General features: G+C 43.7%; 8 protein-coding genes across 21 annotated transcripts in view; 3 read left to right on the top strand and 5 right to left on the bottom strand.

The window, feature by feature from the left end:
• Positions 1-247: 247 nt before the first annotated feature.
• On the bottom strand, positions 248-1,702 carry LOC108051967 (retinol dehydrogenase 13). The gene is made up of 5 exons (XM_017134301.2): positions 1,536-1,702; positions 1,181-1,444; positions 955-1,111; positions 638-897; positions 248-574 (listed from the first exon to the last, which is right to left on the bottom strand). The coding sequence occupies exons 1-5, from the start codon at positions 1,613-1,615 to the stop codon at positions 346-348; spliced, it is 990 nt and encodes a 329-aa protein (XP_016989790.2). The 5' UTR covers positions 1,616-1,702; the 3' UTR covers positions 248-345.
• Positions 1,703-1,966: 264 nt separating this feature from the next.
• Positions 1,967-3,435, bottom strand: LOC108051968 (retinol dehydrogenase 13). The gene is made up of 4 exons (XM_017134302.2): positions 3,332-3,435; positions 3,019-3,282; positions 2,549-2,965; positions 1,967-2,491 (listed from the first exon to the last, which is right to left on the bottom strand). Exons 1-4 carry the CDS (start codon positions 3,409-3,411, stop codon positions 2,275-2,277), a joined length of 978 nt encoding a protein of 325 aa, XP_016989791.1. The 5' UTR covers positions 3,412-3,435; the 3' UTR covers positions 1,967-2,274.
• A 472-nt stretch (positions 3,436-3,907) lies between these two features.
• Positions 3,908-5,221, top strand: LOC108051921 (uncharacterized protein CG1339). Its single transcript, XM_017134210.2, has 2 exons — positions 3,908-4,987; positions 5,039-5,221. Exons 1-2 carry the CDS (start codon positions 3,908-3,910, stop codon positions 5,219-5,221), a joined length of 1,263 nt encoding a protein of 420 aa, XP_016989699.1.
• A 280-nt stretch (positions 5,222-5,501) lies between these two features.
• On the bottom strand, positions 5,502-7,120 carry LOC108051913 (retinol dehydrogenase 12). Of its 2 annotated transcripts, none has more exons than XM_017134199.2 (4): positions 6,848-7,120; positions 6,506-6,769; positions 6,022-6,445; positions 5,502-5,958 (listed from the first exon to the last, which is right to left on the bottom strand). In XM_017134199.2, the coding sequence occupies exons 1-4, from the start codon at positions 6,931-6,933 to the stop codon at positions 5,710-5,712; spliced, it is 1,023 nt and encodes a 340-aa protein (XP_016989688.2). In that variant the 5' UTR covers positions 6,934-7,120; the 3' UTR covers positions 5,502-5,709. The 2 variants fall into 2 exon arrangements, with proteins under 2 accessions (XP_016989688.2, XP_016989689.1); XM_017134200.2 differs by having other exon boundaries at positions 6,029-6,445.
• Positions 7,121-7,379: 259 nt separating this feature from the next.
• LOC108051924 (retinol dehydrogenase 12) lies at positions 7,380-8,827 on the bottom strand. Its single transcript, XM_017134228.1, has 6 exons — positions 8,648-8,827; positions 8,424-8,589; positions 8,270-8,367; positions 8,057-8,213; positions 7,742-8,001; positions 7,380-7,683 (listed from the first exon to the last, which is right to left on the bottom strand). Exons 1-6 carry the CDS (start codon positions 8,731-8,733, stop codon positions 7,455-7,457), a joined length of 996 nt encoding a protein of 331 aa, XP_016989717.1. The 5' UTR covers positions 8,734-8,827; the 3' UTR covers positions 7,380-7,454.
• Position 8,828: 1 nt separating this feature from the next.
• Positions 8,829-12,711, top strand: LOC108051925 (lysM and putative peptidoglycan-binding domain-containing protein 3). The gene is made up of 3 exons (XM_017134229.2): positions 8,829-9,027; positions 9,095-9,654; positions 11,900-12,711. The coding sequence occupies exons 1-3, from the start codon at positions 9,014-9,016 to the stop codon at positions 12,142-12,144; spliced, it is 819 nt and encodes a 272-aa protein (XP_016989718.1). The 5' UTR covers positions 8,829-9,013; the 3' UTR covers positions 12,145-12,711.
• LOC108051923 (26S proteasome regulatory subunit 7) lies at positions 10,254-11,806 on the top strand. The gene has a single exon (XM_017134227.2). It carries the CDS (start codon positions 10,395-10,397, stop codon positions 11,694-11,696), a length of 1,302 nt encoding a protein of 433 aa, XP_016989716.1. The 5' UTR covers positions 10,254-10,394; the 3' UTR covers positions 11,697-11,806.
• The window catches only part of LOC108051922 (titin homolog), a 34,712-nt gene continuing 23,233 nt past the window's right edge, over positions 12,482-23,960 (bottom strand). For 6 of the 13 annotated variants that reach the window (XM_017134211.2, XM_017134212.2, XM_044461215.1 and 3 more), the window contains 7 exons: positions 17,765-23,791; positions 15,738-15,951; positions 15,527-15,653; positions 13,466-13,954; positions 13,267-13,407; positions 13,056-13,195; positions 12,482-13,000 (listed from right to left, as the gene is read on the bottom strand). In XM_017134211.2, coding sequence (XP_016989700.2) covers positions 12,880-13,000; positions 13,056-13,195; positions 13,267-13,407; positions 13,466-13,954; positions 15,527-15,653; positions 15,738-15,951; positions 17,765-23,791 — 7,259 coding nt within the window. In that variant the 3' untranslated portion in view covers positions 12,482-12,879. Of the gene's footprint in view, positions 13,001-13,055; positions 13,196-13,266; positions 13,408-13,465; positions 13,955-14,481; positions 15,654-15,737; positions 15,952-16,558; positions 16,925-17,764; positions 23,792-23,960 lie in introns of those variants that run through there. The other 7 variants (XM_044461218.1, XM_017134226.2, XM_017134225.2 and 4 more) reach the window with 4 other exon arrangements.

The following is a 23,960-nucleotide window of genomic DNA, read 5'->3' as shown; positions in this document are numbered from 1 at the left end:
CTTATCTCAAATAATTATAATATGCGATATTTTAAACTTAAATTCTGTTATATTTTTAGTAATGGGAAATAAATCTAGATTTGAACTCCTACAAATCTTTTTTTTATATAAAAATCGAATAGTACGATTTTTTGTGAGTTTTATTCATAAATGTTATAATCGTTATGGTCCCTTCATATTTTTCTTAGTCATAAGATATCCATATAAAAAAGCTTCTGAATCGGTGGTGTAGATAAGTATACAAGTGTTGGCTTTCACAGTTGCCTTGTTAAACTCGTTTATATACATATATAAAATATTAAAATATTAAATAATGAAAGGGCGGGTGCTGGCATATATCATTTTTTAATCTTTCTTAGATGTATTCACGCCTGTCCACTTTTCGCTCTCTTCCCACAGGAACTTTCCAGTTTTTTCGTCCTCAGCAGCGGCTGCCACATCCTTTGGTTGACAGTCGCTGAAGTACAGTCCAGAGACCTCCTTTAGTGCAGGATCCAGGGCAGCGTAGAGAGTTGTCTGGGCTCCCATTTTTGGTGTCTTGAAGAGCGTCCAAAGCAAGGGCCCGACCAAGTACCTAAAATACAATACAAAAATTATTATTCTACCCACTCTATGATAACCATTACTAAAAACATACTTCACAAAGCTGTTCTCCAAGAACTTCCAATTCCTTAGCAGCTCCGTGTCCACAGCACCGGGATGCAGGGAATTGGTGGTGACTCCAGTTCCCTTCAGACGGTTGGCCAATTCTCGAGTAAACAGCACGTTGGCCAATTTACTTTGGCTATAAGCACCGATTCTACTATATGACTTTTCACTGTTTAAGTCATCAACATTGATGGAACCTTGTGTGTGTGCCAGGCTGGATACGTTTACGATGCGACTAGGTGCGGTTTTCTAAGGAGTATGTTAGGTTAACGAGGTGTTATGAAAGTCCATTGGTGACCATAATACCTTTAACACGTCCAGCAGCAGATGAGTAAGCAGGAAGTGACCCATGTGGTTAACTCCCAACTGCATTTCAAAACCATCCTTGGTCAAAGATTTGGGGCAGTGCATAACTCCTGCATTGTTGATCAGGACATGGAGCTTGTCCTGCTCATTCTTGAAACTGATTTATAACAGAGAAAGTAATTATAGCATTGAATGTATTTATTATTAAATAGTCATGTTTGCTCACCTTGCAGCGAATTTACGAATGGATTCCAGTGAACTCAAGTCCAATTGACGGGCGAATATGTTGGTATTATTCGTCTCCCTGATAATTTCCTGGCGGGCCTTTTCACACCTGTTCATATCCCGGCAAGCCATATATACGGTTCCTCCCCGCCTGGCAATCTCCAGGACTGTCTCCTTGCCAATTCCGGTGTTGGCACCGGTGACAATAAATACTTTGCCGGACTCATCGGTCTGCTTGGTGAACTGACCGCCCTGCATGTATTTTCTGCAACACAAACATACATATGTAAGTTAAGTTTATGCAATTCATGCGCGTACTACTCATAAGCCACTGAAGTATTTCATATCGAAATTACCTCAGAAAATACGCAGCTCCACCAATAATAGCTGGCCATAAAAGTATTGGACACAACAAACAATCAGTCAAACAACTCATTTTGTTTATAAGTATAATTTATTTTGCAATAGCTTCAGTTGTCGGTTCTCTCGGCGAATGCGAGTTAGCCGGTTGCTGCTGTCGTTTAAATACAAAACGTACTATCTGTGAAAAACTACACGACAGCTTTAAATGCTTACTCACGATGAGTATAATTCGAAATTGCGAGAAGAGAACGAAATTGGGTAGAGAGCAAGAGAAATTAATTCACAATGTTTTGAAAATAATACGTACAGTGGTGGAAAAAATAATAGAAACGTGCTAGTAGCGTTTGTTTCTTTCAAATGCTTCTCAATAAAGAAAATCCTTTTTTTTATATTTTAACGGAAATTGTAATAAGAAACCAAACAATTTTTAAATTGTAAAATGTTTATTTTTTGTTTAAAGCTTATTTGCAAAAATCGGGGAAAACATTTCTTAGTGCCCAATAACATTTTAATATTTTGCAGATGACTTTGAACAATCTATGTACTTTCGTTATATCTATTATAACTCTTCTTACTCTTATTACACTTGTTTATACATTTATTACCGTTGATCTGCAAAACATTAAACATGTTATTGGGGACTCAGAAATGTTTGAAAACATTTTTTGCTGGAAAAACATTTAAAAGGTCTTTGAAATTTGTGTATAATATATAAAAGTATAATTAAAACGGTTAAATATTAATACCCGTCCACTTCTCGCTCTCTGCCCACAGAAATTCATCATCATCACCATATTGGGCTGCAGAACCAACTTTCTTTGGCTTGCAATCGCTGAAATAAAGTCCTGAGACATTATTCAAACTGGGATCCAGAGCTGCATACAGAGACGTCTGGGCTCCATTCTTTGTAGTCTTAATAAAAATCCATATAAATGGTGCAATGAGCATCCTAGAACCAAACCAGATATTACTCGATTTGCGGAGTCCAACCGATTAATAAACTTACTTTCCAAACTTCGACCCGAAGAATGGTGTATTTCGAAAGAGCTCCGTATTAACTACTCCAGGATGTAAGGCATTTACCGTGACTCCCGTTCCCTCCAGCCGTTTGGACAACTCCCTCGTAAAAAGGATATTGGCCAATTTGCTCTGGCAATAAGCCATCTTTCGATCATAGGACTTTTCGCTATTCAGATCATCTCGGTTTATTCTTCCGAACCGGTGCGCTAAGCTCGATAAGACTACAATTCGACTGGGGGCGGAACTTTTTAGGACATCGAGGAGTAGAAGAGTGAGTAGGAAGTGACCCATGTGATTCACACCTATTTGCATTTCAAAACCATCCTTCGTTAGCATTTTGGGACAGTCCATAATCCCGGCGTTGTTGATAAGTATGTGTAACTTATTCTGCTCTCGTTTGAAGCTTTAAAATTAAGTTAAATATTTAATTGTTTTTGAAATAAAGGCTTGATTTACCCAGCTGCAAAGTTTCTTATAGATTCCATGGAACACAGATCCAATTCTCGCGAGTAAACCTTCTGATTGTTGGTCGCTTCGATGATCCACTGTTGTGCCTGCTTGCACTTTCCCATATCGCGACAAGCCATATAAATGGTGGCTCCCCTCCGAGCCAGCTCCAGCACGGTCTCCTTGCCAATTCCCTGATTGCAACCGGTCACAATCACTACTCTGCCAGTCTCATCGGTTTTTTTGGTGAATCGACCTCCCTGCATATACTCCCTGAAAGGCAAGGGTTATAGGATAATCACTAAGAGGCTATTAAATTCACCTTAGTAGATATACTCCAATGGCAGGAAGACCTATTCCATATACGAATGGGTTTAATAAGTAATCGGCAGCTGCACTCATTTTCTTGCTCCAAATGCTAGTAGATTCAGTAGTCGACTGGCAAAAAGAGAGCCACTTTCAATTTTCTTTATACCAGCTTTATAAAAACATCAACAATTGACAACTTCCTAGACTTGTTCTCGTCTGATCAAAGTTCGATACTTACGGAATACAGAAATCATTATATCCGTTGATGTTTTACTCGTAAAGCTCTTAAATAATGTGTAAAATTAAACTGCATTGTAATAAATTACTATTTACATTCAAGAACTTACTGATGATAAATGATTTAAAAATATATTTTATTTATTAATTCCTCAATTATTTTTAAGAACTTTGATTAATTTTTTTTAGCACGTATTTTATGTTGCTAAAGACCCAACGTATTTAATGTCAATAATAAGTCGACAAAACCCAAATTGGATTCGATTATCATTCTAGCCCATTTCTAAATGGCCATTTGCTGCAATTACATGAAATGGGTGAAACAGAAATTCAGTCATTTAGCCCAGGAGCAATGTGGAATAAAGATGATTTTCGCTGGCATCGCACAAATCGCATCCAGATTGTACACCGTTTGTTTTTTAAAGGGAGTGCTTTGACCATTTACGGGATCGCTTGCGGATGCCACTTTTTCAAGCTACAGTATAATGAGCGTACAAATCAAATGGAGGAAACCCGATACCATCGAATATGGTCCAAGATTGTAGTTGCCATTAAGGTAATCCTACTGACCAGCCAATATCGACTCTACTTTGCACTCGTGGTGGCCATATACATCGTCACCAGTATGGTTTATGGCAGCACTGCACAAAACTTTGTAATGAGTATTCTAATGCAGGGCATAAGTATTAACGTTTTGCGGCGCTTGGTCATCTTTCTGCACTCAAAAAAGGATCGGAGGTTTGTGAAGCATACAGTAAACGAGATCCTGCAAATCACCAGCGTGATCGATCAAAAAATCGGTATGGTATACAGCTGCGATCCAGTACTGCTTGGAGTTTATTTGTGCAAACTGTGGGTTCTCTACATCCTGCTGGATTCGCTCTGGAACAAGTCCTACTTCTTGCTGTTCAACTTTCTCTACTGGGTGCTGCTGGAGTACTGCTTCGCAGGATATTTTATATACCAGCTAATCATGCTTAACTGGTATCGCACTATTATCCTGTTTCTAAAGCGATTCATCGAGTGTAACGAGAATCGGCAGGACATTCAGGGCAGCTACCACAGGCGTTTGTTCCTGCTCTTTCAGCTGCATCTTCGCATCAATCGCTTGCACAAATGCATTAAGGAAAACCTGTCCTGGCTGACATCCTCTATTTACCTGATGATCTTCACCTGCATCTTCAACATGGAACTTCTTTTGGAGTGCAGTCTTTTTGCAGAGGATGACCTTGAGAACAAGATGTACATCATTGCGGACGGGTGTTTGGGGCCCGTGTTTATTCCGATCCTCTATGTGCTGATCTTGGGAATGTGCACTGACCGATTTCGCGAAGCCGAGTTGCAACTACAGCAGCACATTGTAATCATTCATGGCTTGTATATGAGAAAAGTAAAGCCACGTCTTTTAGCCATAATGGTACTCGACAACGAGGTGAGGTCGTTCTGTACTGTTAAATTTCTCTCATCAATTAGTTTTTCCCAGCATACCTCCCTCATCCTTCACCAGAAACTGGAACCGCTCCAGAATCGGATCATTCTGGGCACCACTTGCGATCGCCAGTTTGTCCTGGACTATATCCTTACAGTGATTCTGACAGCATTATCTCTTATACAGTACACTATATCATGTGGCCAATCGATCAAGGAATGTGTCACACATAAGTAGCACCCCAAATAGATACAAAAAATCCGAGTCATTAATATTAAACGAAAGGGTATACCTTACTCCTTAAATAATTAGTACATATATATAGACGAAAAAAGTGTAAAAAAAACAAAAAAGAATTACAATTGAAATACCATTTATAACTTTGGTCTGATCGGAACTAACTAGTTTATTATTGACCATTAAAATGGAGGTGACGTTTTGCAATGATTAGCGGAGGAGCAAAAAAAAAAAAAAACTTGTTTTTAAAAGAACATTGAAAAAAGTATCACAAATCATATTTTTAAATTAGACTTTCGTTTCTGGAGTTTATTTATTGAACTAGTGTAATTTTATATGTACTTAACAGGGATGAAAACATTTTTCCACTACACACTTTTGCCTTAAAGCAATATACAAATACAACTCTTAGCAGTTATGACTGTTTTGACGATTTCTAAATAAAATTACAGTTTTTTCAATGGCTTTTTATACAATTAAAATAGCGACTAGCTAGATAAAAATACCCTTATGGCCCCATTTAAATAGTAATTTCCGCCCACTTCTCGGACTTGGCCCACAACCAACTGGCCATTTGATCGTCTAGAGCGGCGGGGGCTACAGATGCCAGTTTGCAGTCGCTGAAGTATTGTCCCGATACCTTTTCGAGATCGGGATCCAAGGCGGCATATAACGTTGTTTGAGCCCCGTTCTTTGGGGTTTTCATTACGGACCAGAGAAGCGGCCTCAGAATTGTTCTGAAAATGCAAAGAATTAACTCGTCTAATATTGAAAGACAATTTGAAGAGGACACACTCTACCACATACTGAGCGAACTTTGTTTGAAAGAAGATCATATTCCTGGCTATTTCCGTGTCAGCTATCCCAGGATTGAGGGCGTTGACCGTAACACCTGTTCCCTTCAGACGCTTTGCCAACTCGCGGGTAAAGAGAATGTTAGCTAGCTTGCTTTGGCAGTAGGCAACTCCTTCGTCGTAGAAGACCTTGCTGTTGATGTCCTCCTTTTGGATCTGACCTCGTTCGTGAGCCTTACTGGCCACAACCACCACCCGGCTAGGAGCGGACCTCTCCAGCACATCGAGCAACAGGTTGGTCAGCAAAAAGTGACCCATGTGGTTTACCCCCAAGTGCATTTCGAATCCTTCCTTCGTCAGTCTGCGCGGCTCCCAAAATACGCCAGCATTGTTGATCAGGACGTGAAGCTCCCTTTGCTCTTTCTTGAAGCTTATGATGAATTAAATATCAGATTTAAAGGTAAAGCAATTGGTTTATGTTATGACTCACTCTTCTACAAACTTCCGAATGGAATCTAAGGAGGACAAGTCGCACTCCCGGGAGAAAACATTCGGGTTTCCGGTTTCTTTAACTATTTCCTTTCGGGCTCTATCGCCCTTTTCTATATTCCGGCAGGCCATGTAAACGGTGGCTCCTCTCCTCGCCAACTCAATTACTGTTTCCTTGCCAAGACCCGTGTTTCCGCCAGTAACGATGACAACTTTGCCCGTCTCATCGGTTTGCTTCCTAAACTTTTCCCCCTGCATATACAGCCTAATTCGGGAAAAAATTTGCCTTTTAATCGTTGATAACGCTTCTCAGCGTTACATTTGAAATTGGTGTCACACTTACCTTACACAAAAGGCGATAATGCCAACAATGCCATGGGCAAGCAATATGGGGGCAATTTTCTGCAGAAAATTTATAATTATGTCCATTGTTAATCGGTCCGACCGAATTCGTGGTCTATTTAAAAGTGCTACCGCGGGCGAAATATCGCGAGCCTTTAAGTGATCGTCGCAGCGATTACTCGACGACAACTGATAAAACTGATAGTGTGGCGTTCTATGAGTAGCCTGTAATCAGGGAACCACTATTCAACACACTTAGCATAGATAATTGCGAAAGAAATCCGAGTAACGTTCACGGGAAGGTGATTGTTTCCAACTGGTGAAATGAACCTAAACTTTTGGACCGAAGGCTCAAGTTATAAATGTAATGGATATACATATCTATTTTAAACAAATGATGTAGAAATTGCCCCCTAACCGGTTTCCGAGTACATACGTTCGTACACATTCAAATTTGAGCTTTCAACTGTCTTTAGCCGGCTAACGCAAAAGTTAGCCAAGATTACTATACTAAATTAAGAGAAATATGGGCATTTTTGGTTGTAAAAAACTGAAAATTTATGCAAAGTAACAGAATAATTGTTAAAAACATTTTTGTACAATACGAACTAATGTATTTTGATCATCGTTGGTCTGGTCCACTTTTCGCTGACTGCCCAGAGCCACTTGGCAGTTTGTGTGTCCGTGGCAGCCGGTGCCATTTCTTTTAGCTTGCAGTCGCTAAAATATTGGCCAGTCACCTTTTCCAGTTCGGGATCAAGAGCCACATACAAAGTGGTCTGTGCACCATTCTTGGGAGTCTTAACAAAGGGCCAGAATAAGGGCTTTACAAATAGCCTAATCAGAAAAGATATCCGTTAATAAATATATTTTATAGGCATATTTTTGTACCCACCCAGCAAAGAAGTTATTAAAGAATCCCATGTGCCTGATAATTTCTGTGTCAACCACACCTGGATGCAGGGCATTTGCTGTTACTTTGGTGCCCTCCAATCTTTTGGCCAACTCTCTTGTGAAAAGTACATTAGCCAATTTACTCTGGCTGTAGGCTTTCCCTTCATCGTAGGATTTGTCACTGTTCAGATCGCCTGTATTAATTTCTCCCCGAGTGTGCGCCAAACTGGAGACATTTACAATCCGACTGGGTGCGGATTTCTACAAATAGTTAGGTTTAATAATGGGCTTTATGTATGGTAAAGTTTCGGTGTACCTTCAGTAGATCCAAAAGTAAATTGGTGAGCAGGAAGTGGCCCATGTGATTCACGCCCAGCTGCAGTTCGATCCCATCTGAGGTGAGAGATCTTGGACACCGCATGACACCGGCGTTATTTATGAGCACGTGCAGGTGTTCCTGTTCTCGTTTAAAGCTACGGGTAGCGATTGTAGAGCATATAAGTAGTTGGTTATTGATCTCCAGACTTACGCAGCAACGAAATGGCGGATGGACTCCTGAGAAGCCAAGTCACATTGGCGGCAGTACACATATTTGTTCTTTGTTTCCAGAACGATTTCCTCGCGTGCCTGTACAGAGGAACTTTTTGGTCAGGTTGTTACGAATAATACCACAGTGTACATACCTCTTCGCATTTTTTGATGTTCCTGCATGCCATATAGACTGTGCCGCCGCGTTTTGCAATTTCCCTAGCTGTCTCCTTGCCAATTCCTGTGTTGGCGCCGGTAACGATTACCACTTTGCCGGTTTCATTTGTTTCTTTGGTGAACTGACCGCCTTGCATAAGGTCCCTGTAAAACGAAACGTGGTTAAAACTAGCAAATCCTGTGTGTGAGGACGAGCACCCACTTGACGAAGAAGGCCAATCCCGTCGTGGAGGCGGTGAGGCTCATCCAGAATACGGAGCGGCTCTTTAAAAACGCAAGTAGTGACATTTTACGAAAACAAAAAATATAAATTAGCTGGTAAACGAAAACAGCTGTGTTTACTCTGTTAAAAGTAACAGGCCGCTGTTAACAGAAAGTTATCGATATATTCGGTCATCTGTGACTTGTTGTTTGTGGGCTGCTGCTAAGAAAACAATTTTTACACGTAAATAAATCTAATTGCCTTAATTAATCGGCCAGAGCTGAACAAAGAACTCTGACGCTACTGTAACAAAAACTGAGAGTGAATCCGAGATCTGGGACATCCGTCAAGGCAAAAAGAAAAACAATGCGACGCAATGCGTAAGTCAACGCCAACTCGACTGTTGCCTTTCCAAAGAAACGGAATGATCACTGACCTCTTCTCTAGGCGCCCGCAACATCACAACCTGGAGGACGTGGACCCCGACGACGTGGAAGACATCTTCGCCCGTCCGGCCTACGACGATGATGAGTTCGAGGACCTGCTTCCGCTGGCCAGAAGACCTAATGGCCATGCCCGCCTGGGACGCTACGAGAACACGCTGGAGGTGAAGGTCCAGGAGGGCGACACTCTTCAGGCACTGGCGCTGCGTTTCCATTCCTCCGTGGCGGACATTAAGCGTTTGAACAAGATCGACCGCGAGAATGAGATCCACGCGCATCGCGTAATCCGCATCCCAGTCACCGTGCACAACGTCCTGCTGGGCAACGGGGGACTCGAAGCCCTGCCCGCAGTCCACCGAAGCGGAAACAACAGTCCCAGGCATAACTTGGAGCCTGAACCAGCTCCCGAACGCAATCCGCTCGAGGATGCGCGCCAAATGCTGGATGAGCGACTCCTGGTTGCGGCGGTAAATGCTTCTGGCGCTCTGGATCCCGACCAGCCGTCGACGAGCAGAGCGGCTGGGCAGTTTTACGAGGGAGCCCAGGGTGCACCCAATGATGAAGGTGAGTCAAAAAGCTGGGGAAGATTATCCTTGAAGTCGTTGGGCGGCCTGGTTACACTTAAAATATCAGTGTTTATACCAGCCAGTGCTGGTAAAGGTTCAGTTTTTAGTTCGGTTCTAAAAATAAAAATGAAAGAAGGGTAAAATGTTCACAATTTTCGCAATGCTTAAATTAAGTTAACAATTTTAATTTTGTTTAATTTCCAATTTTTAAGAAGGACTTTCGAATTGCAAAAATTAGTAATGAAGAAAAATACTTATTAGCTAACGGTTTTAGCTTTATGTAAATTTGGAACAAGTACAAATTTATAAAATTTATATTTTTGTGCTTAGGACATAAAACATCTGGAGAAAATAGGGAATCATTTTATGTTTAACTGCTCTTTCCGTTTTATTATGGGTTGCGCGTTTCTCGGAGGTGTGTATATTGGCCTGAATGTAGTTTTTCCAAATGTATTTAATGTATTTGAACATTAATTACAAATTTAAACAATTGTGGTTTTTTGGAAAAGTCAACGGATTCCATTTTAACATTCGGATATAACAGTGTGCAAAAACCGATAGGCATCATTAGCTATCGGTGTTGACAAATACGAAAATAAATCGATGAGTCGATAGTGCCAACGGTGCTTCTCCCACCTCTATACCAAATTGTTCAGTCATTCTCGCCGTAAAACAAAAAGAAAACATATCTTAACTCACTTTTCGCCATCGAAATCATACCAATTGCAATTGAACAAGATGCCGGACTACCTGGGCGACGACCAGCGCAAGGTGAAGCATGACGAAAAGGAGGACAAGGAGATTAAGTCGCTGGATGAGGGCGACATTGAGCTGCTGAAGACGTATGGGCAGAGCCAGTATCACAAGTCTATTAAAAGCATCGAGGAAGACATCCAGAAGGCGGTGAAGCAGGTGAATGAGCTGACTGGGATAAAGGAGAGCGACACCGGCCTGGCGCCGCCCGCCCTCTGGGATTTGGCCGCGGACAAGCAGATCCTGCAGAACGAGCAGCCCCTTCAGGTGGCCCGCTGCACAAAGATCATCAACGCGGACTCCGACGACCCCAAATACATTATCAATGTGAAGCAGTTCGCTAAGTTCGTGGTGGACCTGGCTGACTCGGTCGCTCCCACCGACATTGAGGAGGGAATGCGCGTCGGCGTTGATCGCACCAAGTACCAGATCTACATTCCGCTGCCACCCAAGATTGATCCCACAGTGACGATGATGCAGGTCGAGGATAAGCCGGATGTCACCTACAGCGACGTGGGCGGCTGCAAGGAGCAGATCGAGAAGCTGCGTGAGGTGGTGGAGACGCCGCTGCTGCACCCAGAGAAGTTCGTCAACCTGGGCATTGAGCCGCCCAAGGGAGTGCTGCTGTTCGGCCCACCTGGAACGGGCAAGACCCTGTGTGCCCGTGCTGTGGCCAACCGCACGGACGCCTGCTTCATCCGCGTAATTGGCTCTGAGCTGGTGCAGAAGTACGTGGGCGAGGGTGCTCGTATGGTGCGTGAGCTCTTCGAGATGGCACGCTCCAAGAAAGCCTGCCTCATCTTCTTTGACGAAATCGACGCCATCGGTGGGGCGCGTTTCGACGATGGAGCCGGCGGAGATAATGAGGTACAGCGAACAATGTTAGAGCTGATAAACCAACTGGACGGCTTCGATCCGCGCGGTAACATTAAGGTGCTGATGGCCACCAACAGACCCGACACTCTGGATCCGGCGTTGATGCGACCCGGCCGTCTGGACCGCAAAGTAGAGTTCGGCCTGCCCGATCAGGATGGTCGCTCGCATATCTTCAAGATCCACGCCCGCTCCATGTCTGTGGAGCGCGACATTCGCTTTGATCTGCTCGCTCGCCTCTGTCCCAACTCCACGGGTGCCGAGATCCGATCGGTGTGCACGGAGGCGGGCATGTTCGCAATTCGGGCGCGCCGCAAGGTGGCCACTGAGAAGGACTTCCTCGAGGCCGTAAACAAGGTTATCAAGAGCTACGCCAAGTTCAGCGCCACCCCCCGCTATATGACCTACAATTAAGTTTATTTTTATTAGCACTTTTCTGTATCCTCTGCGAGAAAAATTGTAATACATCCTGCAGCTGGAAAATCTTGAAATAAAGCGAAACCTATACCTCCATGAACGGAAAACTATGAAGATTAATTTTTGTAACTATTATAAAAATGCCGTTTAATTTATTAATGTGCAATTAATATTTAATAAGCTCTGAACTTTTTCTGCAGCTAATATGGAGCAACCCTTCGAGGAAAACGCTGCTTTATTGAACCACCTGCTGGTGGACAGGCATGCTCCACTGGTGCGTCCCATCCCTGGACCTTCTTTGAGTGCCATCGACTGGTCTGGATCGGATTGCGACTTGTCCTGGATATGTCTGCTGATCTTCATACTCGCCCTGTGTGTTGTCATACCGCTTGTCTACGTCATCTACCTGGCGGAGCATCCGCATCACAATCACAGCGCCCAGTAGTTGGGTCAATGCCTGCACCCGAAGTGATCATCATTCCAAATGTACCGGCAACTTCTCACCTGTCACACTCTCACTCTCTACAGATCAGCCGGCCGCATTAAAAATGCGGTCCCAGGCAATGGAATTTATTTTTATACCTGAACGTATAACTTTATATTGACTCTTGTCAAAAATAATAAGGGTTTGTGTACTGTACGTTTTTAAATAACTACGATTTGCGTGCTTCCAAGTTGCATATACTTATTTATGCTAAGCTTCACATCACTCCTGGCAGCCAAAACTAATTTTACGATCCTAAGATCCGATTGTGTTGTGAATATCTGTAGCTCCCGCAAGATATTTTCTTTTCTATATGTTTTATTGAGTACAATTATGTAACATTTAAACTAGTACGGGTGAAGTGTAACATTGTTCAACTGAAATTGAAAACAGTTTAGCTTACGCCTAAAAAGTACATAATACATATCTTAGAGCTAAATAAATAGTATCCATGGATATAAGAATAATGTAATAGTAAATACGGACTACAATTAAAAATGGCGCACGTTGAGTGCCAATTGAAGTTAAGTACTTTGTTGTGTGAATTTTCGGGCTGGGGAATGGAGGCCATGGCACATGGTATTTGGCGAAGATTTGGTTTGGATTATGGGCCGTGTGCCTCGCCATTATCGTGCATTTTCCCTTCCCGGGAAGATCAACCAATGGGCGCACACTTACAAAACCACACGCGCATATTCACTTGAACTTTAAATTCTCAAAGAAAGCAATATTGCTACGGAGGAAGCCATGCCGCACGGGCACAGGACTCGCGGGCGATGCGATGGGCGGATTGCTCTCCGAATGTATGGATGGATCGCTGAAATAAAATGTAATTTAGAATGGAAATAACTCTGGTTGGGGACGAAACTAACGTTTCGAGAGATGATAAGTCAGAGGCGATCGTCGACTCATCGGCCACTTCCGCCATGGAGACCGCATGCTCCAGCTTGTGACGCTTGGCTAGTGACGAAGTTGGTTTATCTGGCGTATCTGGCGGGGCTGCTATCCTTACCTAAAAATATATTACACATTTTGTTTGCAATACTTATCAAAATAACGATAAAAAGCATTTGAATTTCCTACCGATGCCCGCCATCTTCGCTGCGGTTGTGTGTGCTTGCTGGTCAGGAGGAAGGCCTGAGCCAGAGCCTTAACAGAGGGCATGGAGTGGGCCACTTCATCTTCGATGACCGGCTTCTCCGCCGCGGGAGTAGAAGGTTCAGGCTGTCGAAGGAGAATTGTTTACCCCAAATATCCGGTTTATCTTGAAGGGCACACTTACCACATCATCTTCATCGACAGACAGCACTTGACTGGGATCGATCAGGCGCCGTTTGGGCTGCAGAAATCTAAAAGCAGGAGGAGTCGATCCCCTCGTGGGAGTACCGGCAGGAGAACCTATTGTGGGTGCCGAATCACCTGGGCCAAACTGAAGGACCACAGGTCGCTCCCGCTTCTTAGAGGACGACGAGTCAAAGGAAGAAACTGAAGGTGGAGCACTCTGGGCGGACTCCATGGACGATGTGGTGGAGGTGCTGGGCTGCTGCTCCTCCCGAGCAGCCTTGATAACCGTCGTTTCCTGCTTATTAAAATCGTAGATGCGCACCGTATCCGATTCATCGCTGGTGGTCGTAGTCGTGGTTTGCAGGGAGTACAGCGAGGGATTCGACTGGGAATCCAGGGACTCATCCAGGACCTGAACTGGCAAGGCTTTGTACACCGAATCCTGTGACGGATCCTGCTCTGTGGCAGGTTCGCTTGCTTTTTGAGCCTTTTGATAAAACATTTACGGTTTGGTAGTTGGCAGTTGTTTTTGTGTGTTGTTTTGTTGGTTAGTTGGGGATGTTAGGGTTTCAATGGAAAGAAGAAGTGTAGGTGTTTTAGTATTTAATATTAGTGTGAGCGTGGCAGTGGATTTGTTCTAGAGTAAAGCAAAAGGTGATGCGGTGTAATTTTGTGGGTGAAAACGCTCAGGCAGCAACATGCGGGCAAGGTGATCTCTTTACATTCAGGCAGCTACAATCGCTTCAAATGATTTCGAAACAAATGCTGTTAGTCAAATCCAAAAGCAACCCAAACACAAAACTAACTATTTCGGTTAATTCTCGATTCTGTACTCACCAATTCGATACTTTTTTGGGATACTAAAAACATTTGTTTCAGTGGCTCAGTGTTTGTTTTCATTGTTGGTTTTGTTTATTGTTTGGCTTTATTTGGAATTAATGCATTATTTATATCGCTAGGCATATGTGTTTATGGTTGTTCATAAGAAAAGAGCGTTAGCGGTGTGCATACAGATACGGTACAGGAATTATTATATTATTTCATAAAATTAACAGCAAGTATAATGATTAAAAACAAACGTTGCATACTCTAGGGCATTAGCAGTACGTAAGTGGTATTAACTAAAGGTACGATCAGAACACTAGCTCGACACTCTCATTCGCAGAAATGTTGCAGGTTTCTGGGTTGGTGCAAGAGGTGGTGCAGTGGAAAGGTCATCGGATGCCCATCCAGTGCGTGAGGAGATTCTGTGCGTGTTTTCTTTTTGTATATGTATTCCCGCCCCAGCCCATCTTGATTTTATATACAGAGAAATTGGCTTTGCTATACTGACTAGTGTTTAACATCTGTTTGACTAAGCTATGCAATTTGGCAAATATCCGTAGGGGCTAAGACCCAACCCGATCTAGAAGAGCAGACTATTGTTGCTGTACTTGGTGTCCGTGCCGCTGAAGCCGTTCAGGCAGCTGTCCACCCCCGAGTCGCCCTGGTCCTCCGCTTCCGGGCGCAGGGCCAGCTTCCCGCCCAGCGGTTCGCTCTCGAACAGCGGATTCATCACGAAATCCTTCGAGGTCGAGGACACCGCCCGAAAACTGTTCCGCTTGAGGTCCTTGTGCAGCAGCTGCTTCTCGAACTGGGTTAGAACGCCGGCGGAGGGACCTCCTGCCGCCGGACGCCTCTTGGACACGGACGAACCAAAGGACACCCCACTACCATTGCTGTGGAGGCTCAAGGAGGACTGGGTGTGCCGCTTGGGCAGCGAACTGTAGCTGCTGCGCCAGGAGCGCTGGGATCTCAAATCGAAATCGTCGTCGTCACCCAACCCCAGACTGGATTCACGGTAATGGGACGCCGACGTGGAAGGTCGTTCCCGGGGCAGCGACCTCTCGTAGCCCATGGACAGGGAGGGGGAGGGGGAGGGACGGCTGTTAATAAACTTTAGCGAACTGCTACGGCGCACTGGCGTGGATAGGGTCCAATGAGAGAGGTCGGCAGCGGTGCTCTGAGCGCTACTTGAAATGCGGCCATGCGGTGGATGTGGATCTGGTTCTTGATTTACCTCGTTGATCACGATGTCCTCTGCATCCTCAGCAGCACGCTGCGGATCAGGGATGGAGGATGAAGTCTTTACACTTCCCGTATTGTCAGTGGTAGGAGCATTATTGATGTAATAGTCGCGACTGTAGCTAAAGTATCAGGAGTAGCAAAGTATTGGGTATCAATTAGTATTATAGAATTGAGGCCGTTAGTTATTTGTTTTGCAGACCCACCGCTTATAGTCCGTTTTCGGCGAAGACGGTTCCGGATTTTCCGTCAGCGCCGATGCCAGAGCCTTTTGCTCCGCACTCGGACTGATGTTTGGCACATCCATATACCGCTCCTGGGTGCCGCTGATGCGCTGCTTCAGGGCCTCCGGGGCGTATGGATTATTTGGCATTTCAACGGCATTGTACCACTTCTTCACCTCTCGCTCTGCAATGGAACCTGAAAATGCGTTTGGATTGGAATTGTTAAGGAAGCTATGGATGAGACACCGAAAGAGCCGATTTATTTTAATGTTTAAGGAATCTTCTGGGAGCAAAAAGTAATCTATTGTTTATTTTCTTGTCTAACTTGTGGTTTAATAGCCTTACACACATCCCCATCAACAAAAGAATTGTTTTCCATTAAAATTCAAAACTGTCTTTTTTATTGCATAATTTTAAATTGGTTAATATAACATTAAACTGTATTATGTATACAAAGAAGTGTGAATTTTAATGGCATAAAGCTTTAAAAGCAAACAAATATTAATAAAAATAAAATTTTGAATAATTTTTGATTAATTCAAATTCAACGAAATCAGCACTTTCTTTTGTTTTAGGGGATGGTCGCAGTTGAGACATATATGTATATGTCCAGTTACCTAGAGATTACTTAATATTCCTTTGGATTCATCATGAAATAAATCGACCCATTATAATGTTTGGGATCAGCCTTCGACGGGTCGCAAACACAGTAGAGCCAGACTAACACAAAAACACATATTAAAGCAGACGGGGACAACAACAAACACCGAGTGATGACAGTTATGGCCACAACCGTGTGTTACCTGGCACAAATCGCCGCAACAGTACAACATCGTCATCGGCAACATCGTCTTGCTGGGCAACCAATGGGCCACCGTTTGGCAGTTCGGTAGTGTAGCTACCAGACCAACGAAGGGAACCATTTGTTAGTTTTCCGTTAGTGCGTCTAGTTTCCGAAATCGGTTTGTTAGATTGGGTTAGTGGAAGATGCAAGTGGGAGTGCAGATTGTTGTTAGAGTTGGTGTTAGTATATAGTGATCGCTGCTCTTCAAGGACTAAAACCCTCTCGCTCACAAACTCCTGTTCGGAGTCACCTTCTCCATTGAACGTCTCACAGGCAGTGGAGGGTTCACTCTCATCGCTTTGATTTGACTCTGAACTTAATTGATCTGAGAAGAGAATTTCGTTGATAAAGTTATATGTGATTTCGCTCAAACTAAACGCAATGATGGAATCAGTTTCTACATCTAGTTCATCAGCCATATCAGAGGATGTTTGGCTGGCCATATCTAATCTTAGAATTAAATCATCACCTACTTTCGCGACATTTTCTAAATCTTCAGGCTTAACTATCGCGTTGTTTAAACATTTTGATGCATCTGAATCATAACTACCGTCAATGACTATATCAGTTTCACTTTCCAAATCTACAGATTCTGAATCACTTTGGGTACTAACGATGTTTAATGACGCTTCTGCTAAAATACTACCTTCATTTATCTTATCAATTTCAGTTTGTATATCATTTGAATGAGATTCAGACACATTTTTAAAACTAAACAAACCTTCGGAGGTTTCTGCACCCATGCTAAGTTCATCTACCACATCAGTTTCAGTCTTATCTGTATCAAATGCAAAACAATCATCTACGAAACGAATTGGGTCAACTTCAGAAGTTGGAGTTTCTGCTCTGCCTGTCGGGGGTTGCAAATCTATGGAGGAGGTTAGGCTAACTTCATTCAGATCGTCGCAGAGGCTAGATTGGGATTCATAGGAAACTTCGTCTATACTATCTTCCATGGAATCAAAGGAACTGAGGTACTTGTGCATGATCAGAGAGCGGCGGCGTCTGCGTTCGATTGTGGCAAGCAGTCGTTTGTCCTTTATGTAAAACTTGCAAATGGTTCCCATGAGGTTTACGGGCTCGGATCTGATGGGTGAGTTTCCATCGCTCGGTGTTGTGTCAAGAATGTTTGGCTGCCTTCGCAGATACTTGTGGGTCGCTTTACCTAGAGCGGAAGAATCGCTCTTCGTGGAGTCTATTGTATCACTTTTTTGGATACCTTCCGCAGTAGCATTCACTGGAGATAAATCTGTTGGGATTTCCGTGTTGCTCTCCAACTCTCGGTCTAACTCTTCAGACGTTAATGGTTTTGCCTCTGCTATGCAGTCCATAGTATGCTTTGAAGTGGGTTCTGCAGATGGTGGTGCTTCTTCAGTCGGATTCACTGGAGACATGTCTGTTGGGATTTCTGTTTTGCTTTCCAACTCTTGGTCTAACGCTTCAGGCATTAAAGGTTTTGCCTCCGCTATGCAGTCCATAGTATGCTTTGAAATAGGTTCTCCAGATGGTGGTGCTTCTTTAGCGTCAGTCTTCATTTCTTCCAAATTATCTACACACAGTGCTGGAACGGATTCTGCATCAGGAAGAAGTTCACTAGAAACGCCTACGGCACCTTGTGTTTCCACATCACTTTCAGCAGGAACTATGGTTTCCTCTGCAATAGATTGTATTTCAGGAACGATTTCCACTGGCGCTGGTTGGTCGACATGTTCATGCTCTTGGGGCCTTGCTGCTAAAGGCTGTAATTCAGGAACAATTTCAACATTCATAGGCACTGGGGGCTCTGCAGACGGGCTTTGTGGTTTAAGAGCCGTCTCCAGTTTCACATCGACTCCTTTTGTAGTATCTGTTGCAACAGATCCAGTCTCTGAAATAGTTTCCACAAGAGCTGTGGGCTCTACATCAGCAGATTTTAGAACAACTTCCACAGTCGTTGGGGGTTGTGGTTCTGAGATAATTTTCATATTCGATGAGAGCCCCGTTTCAATAAGTTCGGGCTGTAAATGTACTTGTGCAGGTGCTGGTGAATCCACGGTGGCAGACTCTGTTTCTGAAATAGTTTTCACAAGAGCTAGGGGTTCCAAATCGACAGACTGTGTTTCAATGCTTCTAGGTGCTGGTGAGGTTTCAGGAACTAAGTCCACAGCGACAGAATCCATCGCTTCTGCAAGCGTTTGGGGCTCCAAAGTTTCGGCGGTTTCCACAGCGGTAGTCACCGCCTCTGGCATCATTTCTTCTGCAACAGATTCAGGTTGGGGAGCAATTTTCAGAGAATCTGAATGGTCCACTTCTATATTTTCCGGATGATTTTCCACAGCAGGAGTTTCTGCCTCTGCAACAATCTCAATAGGCTTTTGAGGTGCTGCATCTATAATTAATTCTGAAGAATCCTCTGCAATAGATTGCGTTTCTGGGACAACTTCCACATTATCAGATTTTTTTTCTGGAACCACTTCTGCGGCTTGGGTAACATTTTCAGTGGGAACTGAAGGTTCTATTGGTGCAGCTTCAGCTTTTGGATCTGTTTCCATTGTGACGGCTTGTGTCTCCGGAACAATATCCACCGGCGCTGGCTGTTCCAATTTTCTTTCCGAATCAACTTTCATAGAATGCGATGGATCCATGGATTCAGCTTGAGGAACAATTTGTGCAGACTCTGAGGGTTCCTCACTGACAAATTCATCTTGTTCCACATCCTCCACAGCTCTAGGGATATCTTCTGCAGGGGATTGCGTTTGAGGAATACTTTCCGAAACCATTGGAATATCCATAATGTCAGATCCATTTTCTGCAAATTCTGTTATTTTTGTTGCGGAAGCTTCGGCTTGGGAAACAGGACTTGCAACAGATTCCGTCTCTGGAGTATGTTCCTTAGGCGTTTCCACTGCTAGGGATTCTTCCTCTAAAACAATTTTTAGAGACTCCGAGGAATCTACTACGTCCATGTTGGTTTTATTAAGTTCTTCTGCATTTGCTGATTGATCCTCTGAGACTGGTTGATCTATTGGATCAACTTCCACAGAAGCTTCTTGTGCTTCTGGCACAATTGCCACAAAAGGGATTTCCGTCTCAGGGACATCTTCCATAGGTGTGGGCGGTTTTACTTCGGCGGAGTCTGCCTCTGCAATAACTTTCAGAGGTTCTGATAAATCCACTGCCACAAATTGTATTTGTGGGACAATTTCTACGCATTCTGGAGGTTCTTTTTCTAAAACTGCTTCTACGAGAGCTGGTGGGCAGCATTCTGGTGAATGTCCTGCGAGGCATTGCGTTTCGGAAAGAATTTCTGCACTCACTAAGACTTCTACAAAATCAGTTTCGTTTATTTTAGAAGATTCGGCTGATTCCGCCTTTATAACAATTTCCACAGAAGGTGGTGGATCCACTGCAATAAAATCAGCTTGGGCACCTATTTCATCTACATTTTGCTCAACTTCTGGTTCGTTTACGGCGACTTGTGCAGTTTGAGGATCAACTTCTTTTTCTGATAAGGGCTCTGGAGCGACTTCTTCCAGAGCAATTTCATCAGAAGCTGTGGTATCCACTGCGTGGGATTTTTCTTCTAAAGGCGATTCCAGGGGTGCAATTGTTTTTACAGTTTCCTCAGGTGGAGGGACAGCTTCTTGATTTATAGGAACATTCTCAGAATCTGGTGTATTCACAGAAACAAGTCCATCATCCGTTGGTTGATTTTCGGAGACAGGTACATCTTCACGAATAACTTCCACAGCCGTTGTTGTATCTGCAGCGATTAATTGTGCTTCCAAAACCAATTCCACAGTCTCTAAGGAAATTTCCGTAGAGGCTGAAGGTTCGACACTTGTAGAATCAGTCTCTTGATCAATTTCCACAGGCAATGGAAGAAAAACTTCTGTATCGGTAGAAAGATTTTCTACAGGAGTAGGGGAATTCATCGCGACAGCATTATCCTCAAGATCAATGGGTGCTGAGGGTTCCACTAAGGCTATTTGTATATCCTGAACAATACTCGCAGGCTCTTCTTGTTTTCCCGCGGCCAATTGGTCTTCAACTGGAGTTTCGAGATAAACTTCCGCAGTACTTGGTTGGAACACTTCAACAGATTCAGCTTTAGCTACCTCTGGAGCTATCGTTTCTACAACGACAGAATCTAACTGTATAACATCTTCTATTGGAATTGGTGAATCTATAGCAATGGGTTCGGTTTCTTGAAGAGCTTCCACAGGAGCTTCCACAGGAGCTACTGGTTCCATCGCTGGAGACGCCGCCTCAGTGAGACTATTTTCAGGCTTAGGCGCGTTAGCTTCGACATATTCAGATGCTGGTAAAATTGTTTCAGTGGGTGAGATTTCTGCTAATATGCTTTTAGCAGGCACTGCGGTTTCTATTGCAAGAGTTTCAGCTTGGGCAACAACATATTCCGATTCTATCTGTAAAATGTTCACAATAGTTGCTAGGTGATCTACAGCGACAGATAATGGCTGTGAAACAAATTCCAGAGGCACAGGGTAATCCATTGTGGGGGCTTGTTTTTCTTGGAGTGTCGATGGATCCGATGTGGGCTGTGTTCTTGGATCATTTCCGGAAGTCGGTGGTGTACTCAGAACGACAGATTCACTTTCGGCATGAGAATCCTTGTCCTCATGAGCTGGTGGCATCTTGGTTGATTCAGACGTTTGGAGATCCATTTCGTTGACAGATTCCCCCTGTAGAACAACTTCTAGAAGAGGTGGTGGATCAAGAGCGATAGTTTGCTCTTCTTCTGCAGAGGTATGTATTTCTGGAATGTTTTCCAAAGGCACTGATACATTTACGCTGTCTGAAACAAGTGGTGCTGTTTCTGAAACCGTTTCCTTTACGGGAGGTATTGGTTCAACAGTTGAACCTTTCGATTCACAAATAATTTCTACAGGTGGTCCGCCAGAATGTGCCTCTGTAACAACTTCTTCGGATTTTGGTGCATTTTCAGCGAAAGATTCAGGCCCAGGCGGCAGAGGTAGCGTCTCGTCCACAACTTGTTCTCCTGAAATAATTTCGACAGTCGCTGGTGGTTCTACTGCAAGGGATTCCGTTTGATAAACAACTTCGACAAATTCTGTCTGTGGAATGTGTTCTTCAGTTACTAATGTGTCCACCTCGACCGAACTCGTTTCTTGAACTACCACAGTTGTTGCGAATTCTATTGGAGATGAAACGATATTCGTAGGTGTTATTTCCAAAAGCGATGATGATTCTTCATCTTTGCATTCTCCTTGTGAGACAACTGTAACATTTTCAGGTTGCGCTTCTGAAATACCTTCTAGTGGCTCTGGTGGTATTACGGTAATAGTTTCTGTTAGGGGATCAGACTCTGCCAGAGTCATTTCGCTTCTTACTGTTTGTAAAATAATGTCGTTAGGCCTTGGGAGTTCCTTTGCTATGGGTTCTAGGATAATTTGCACAGGAACAGATGATATCTGTGAAACATCTTCTTTTGTTTCTGGTGGGTCCACTACATTAGACTGTTGTTCTGGGACAATTTCAATTGGCGCTGGTAGATCCACTACAATAGGCTGTGATATAGAAATAGTTTCTGAAGACTCTGGCGGATCCACTTCGCTACATCCTGTTTCTGAAACAATTTCAACAGATTCAGAGAGTTCTGCTGCTACGAGTTCTGGAGTAATTTCCGCAGGGACAGATGCTATCTGTGGAACGTTAGCTACAGTTTCTGGAGAATCCACTATATTAGATTGTTGTTCTGGAACAACTCCAATTGGCGCAGGTATATTCACTACAAAGGATTGTGTTTCTGCAGACTGTAGCGAATCCATTCCACCACATAAGGTTTTTGGTTCACCAGCTTCTGTTACGGGCTCTATAATCATTTCTACATTTACAGATGCTACCTGGCGAAGGTCTTCTATAGTTTCTGGTGGATCCACTTCATTCGATTGTTGTTTTGGAACAACTTCAATTGGCGCTGGGAGATCCAATAAAAGGGGAGGAGTTTCTGGAAGACTTCCAGCAGATTCTACCGGATTTACATCGCCACATACTGTTTGTGAAACAATTTCAGCAGGTTCAGATAGTTCCGCTAATTTGGGTTCTGGAATAATATCTAAAAGTTCAGATATTATCTGTGGGACATTTTGTGTTTCTAATGCTGGAATGACTGCTTCTAGTTGCGTTTCGGGAACTATTTCCAGAGGTGTTGGGAGTTCCGATTCACAAGATTTTGTCTTGGAAACCTCTTCTAAAGATGTTGAAAAATTGTCCAAAGAGGTTGGGCAGTCGACAGAAATAGTTTCTATAGTTTCTGGTGATTGCGAATCCGGCACCACCATTGAGACGGGCTCCTTAGCTGTACTGATTTCTAGAGGTGGTGGTAATTGCACCACAATGGGATGTGTTTCAGAAATATTTTCCAATGTGCTAGAACCAGTTTCTGGGACCATTACATTATGCTCTGGCGGTTCAACGTCGATAGCATTTATCTGTAAAACCACTTCTGGGTCTAAAATAGTTTCTGTGACAATTTCCAAAGGAGCTGGTATGTCCACTGCTACTGAAATTGCTTCTCCAACAAGTTCCACAGGCTCTGTTTGATTTACGGCGAAACAATCTTCATTAGAAACTTGCTCAGATGACGGTGGATCTACGACGACAGATTCTACAGGTTCCACTTTAACCAATTCTGTTTCTGGAGTAACAGGAGGATCCATATTGACAGATTCGGTTTCTTGATCAACTTCCATCGGCGGTGGGGGCTCCACTGAGGTAGTATCAAACTCAGGAACCACTTCAATTGTTAATGGGGGTGGTAAAATTTCCATTTGTATAACACTCTCCTGCTCTTCTGAGGATATTTCATCTGAGGTTGGGATCCCTGCGAGTGGTGGAGGCTGCACAATATCAAAAATAGCCTCTGAAGGCTCGGCGTACTCCTCTTCAATTATATCCAGCGAATGCAAGCGCACCAGGTCCACTGTGCGAGAGTTGATCTCGGCGAGGGCCAAGTCACTCAGCTCCTTGAGGGTGTGCATCTCACTGGGAGTCATGGCGCCAGGCTGTTCGGAGGCTGGAACCGCTAGCATGGGTCCCAGAGCCATGGCTGCCAAGATCTCAATTACCGATGGTACGGTCTCGTGCATTTGCTCTTCGTCGATGTACTCGACTGTACTGAAGCCAGTGCAGCCGTCGAGGCTGTCCAGCTCCTCGGTTTCGGGTTGGGCTGCAACACAAACGACTGCTAAGTGCCGATGCTTTAAGACCACGCACAAGTGGGCTGAGATACTTAAGGGGAGGGGGTTCCAGGCTGTCTAAATCTAAGATGGTGTCAGCGATCTAAGGGGCTACTTATCTAGGGGTAAGGGTTAATCGAAATCTTAGCAGTAAGGATG

The sequence above is a fragment of the Drosophila rhopaloa genome, unplaced genomic scaffold (assembly GCF_018152115.1).
Source record: "Drosophila rhopaloa isolate 14029-0021.01 unplaced genomic scaffold, ASM1815211v1 contig_115, whole genome shotgun sequence".
Taxonomy (NCBI): Eukaryota; Metazoa; Arthropoda; class Insecta; order Diptera; family Drosophilidae; genus Drosophila; species Drosophila rhopaloa.
This window is presented reverse-complemented; position numbering and strand designations above follow the sequence as displayed.

What these genes read in the sequence shown, in the direction of transcription:
- LOC108051968 (XM_017134302.2), bottom strand. Translation starts at nt 3,411, where the DNA reads ATGAGTGCAGCTGCCGATTACTTATTAAACCCATTCGTATATGGAATA. An exon ending in ATTGGAGTATATCTACTAAG is followed by an intron (nt 3,283 to 3,331) that starts GTGAATTTAATA and finishes CTTGCCTTTCAG; the next exon opens with GGAGTATATGCAGGGAGGTC. An exon ending in ATAAGAAACTTTGCAGCTGG is followed by an intron (nt 2,966 to 3,018) that starts GTAAATCAAGCC and finishes TTAATTTTAAAG; the next exon opens with CTTCAAACGAGAGCAGAATA.
- LOC108051967 (XM_017134301.2), bottom strand. Translation starts at nt 1,615, where the DNA reads ATGAGTTGTTTGACTGATTGTTTGTTGTGTCCAATACTTTTATGGCCA. An exon ending in ATTCGTAAATTCGCTGCAAG is followed by an intron (nt 1,112 to 1,180) that starts GTGAGCAAACAT and finishes GTTATAAATCAG; the next exon opens with TTTCAAGAATGAGCAGGACA. An exon ending in TTGGAGAACAGCTTTGTGAA is followed by an intron (nt 575 to 637) that starts GTATGTTTTTAG and finishes ATTGTATTTTAG; the next exon opens with GTACTTGGTCGGGCCCTTGC.
- LOC108051923 (XM_017134227.2), top strand. Translation starts at nt 10,395, where the DNA reads ATGCCGGACTACCTGGGCGACGACCAGCGCAAGGTGAAGCATGACGAA.
- LOC108051925 (XM_017134229.2), top strand. An exon ending in GGGTGCACCCAATGATGAAG is followed by an intron (nt 9,655 to 11,899) that starts GTGAGTCAAAAA and finishes CTTTTTCTGCAG; the next exon opens with CTAATATGGAGCAACCCTTC.
- LOC108051921 (XM_017134210.2), top strand. Translation starts at nt 3,908, where the DNA reads ATGTGGAATAAAGATGATTTTCGCTGGCATCGCACAAATCGCATCCAG. An exon ending in TAATGGTACTCGACAACGAG is followed by an intron (nt 4,988 to 5,038) that starts GTGAGGTCGTTC and finishes AGTTTTTCCCAG; the next exon opens with CATACCTCCCTCATCCTTCA.
- LOC108051913 (XM_017134199.2), bottom strand. Translation starts at nt 6,933, where the DNA reads ATGGACATAATTATAAATTTTCTGCAGAAAATTGCCCCCATATTGCTT. An exon ending in ATTATCGCCTTTTGTGTAAG is followed by an intron (nt 6,770 to 6,847) that starts GTAAGTGTGACA and finishes TTCCCGAATTAG; the next exon opens with GCTGTATATGCAGGGGGAAA. An exon ending in ATTCGGAAGTTTGTAGAAGA is followed by an intron (nt 6,446 to 6,505) that starts GTGAGTCATAAC and finishes ATTCATCATAAG; the next exon opens with CTTCAAGAAAGAGCAAAGGG.
- LOC108051924 (XM_017134228.1), bottom strand. Translation starts at nt 8,733, where the DNA reads ATGTCACTACTTGCGTTTTTAAAGAGCCGCTCCGTATTCTGGATGAGC. An exon ending in GGATTGGCCTTCTTCGTCAA is followed by an intron (nt 8,590 to 8,647) that starts GTGGGTGCTCGT and finishes TTCGTTTTACAG; the next exon opens with GGACCTTATGCAAGGCGGTC. An exon ending in ACATCAAAAAATGCGAAGAG is followed by an intron (nt 8,368 to 8,423) that starts GTATGTACACTG and finishes TCCTCTGTACAG; the next exon opens with GCACGCGAGGAAATCGTTCT.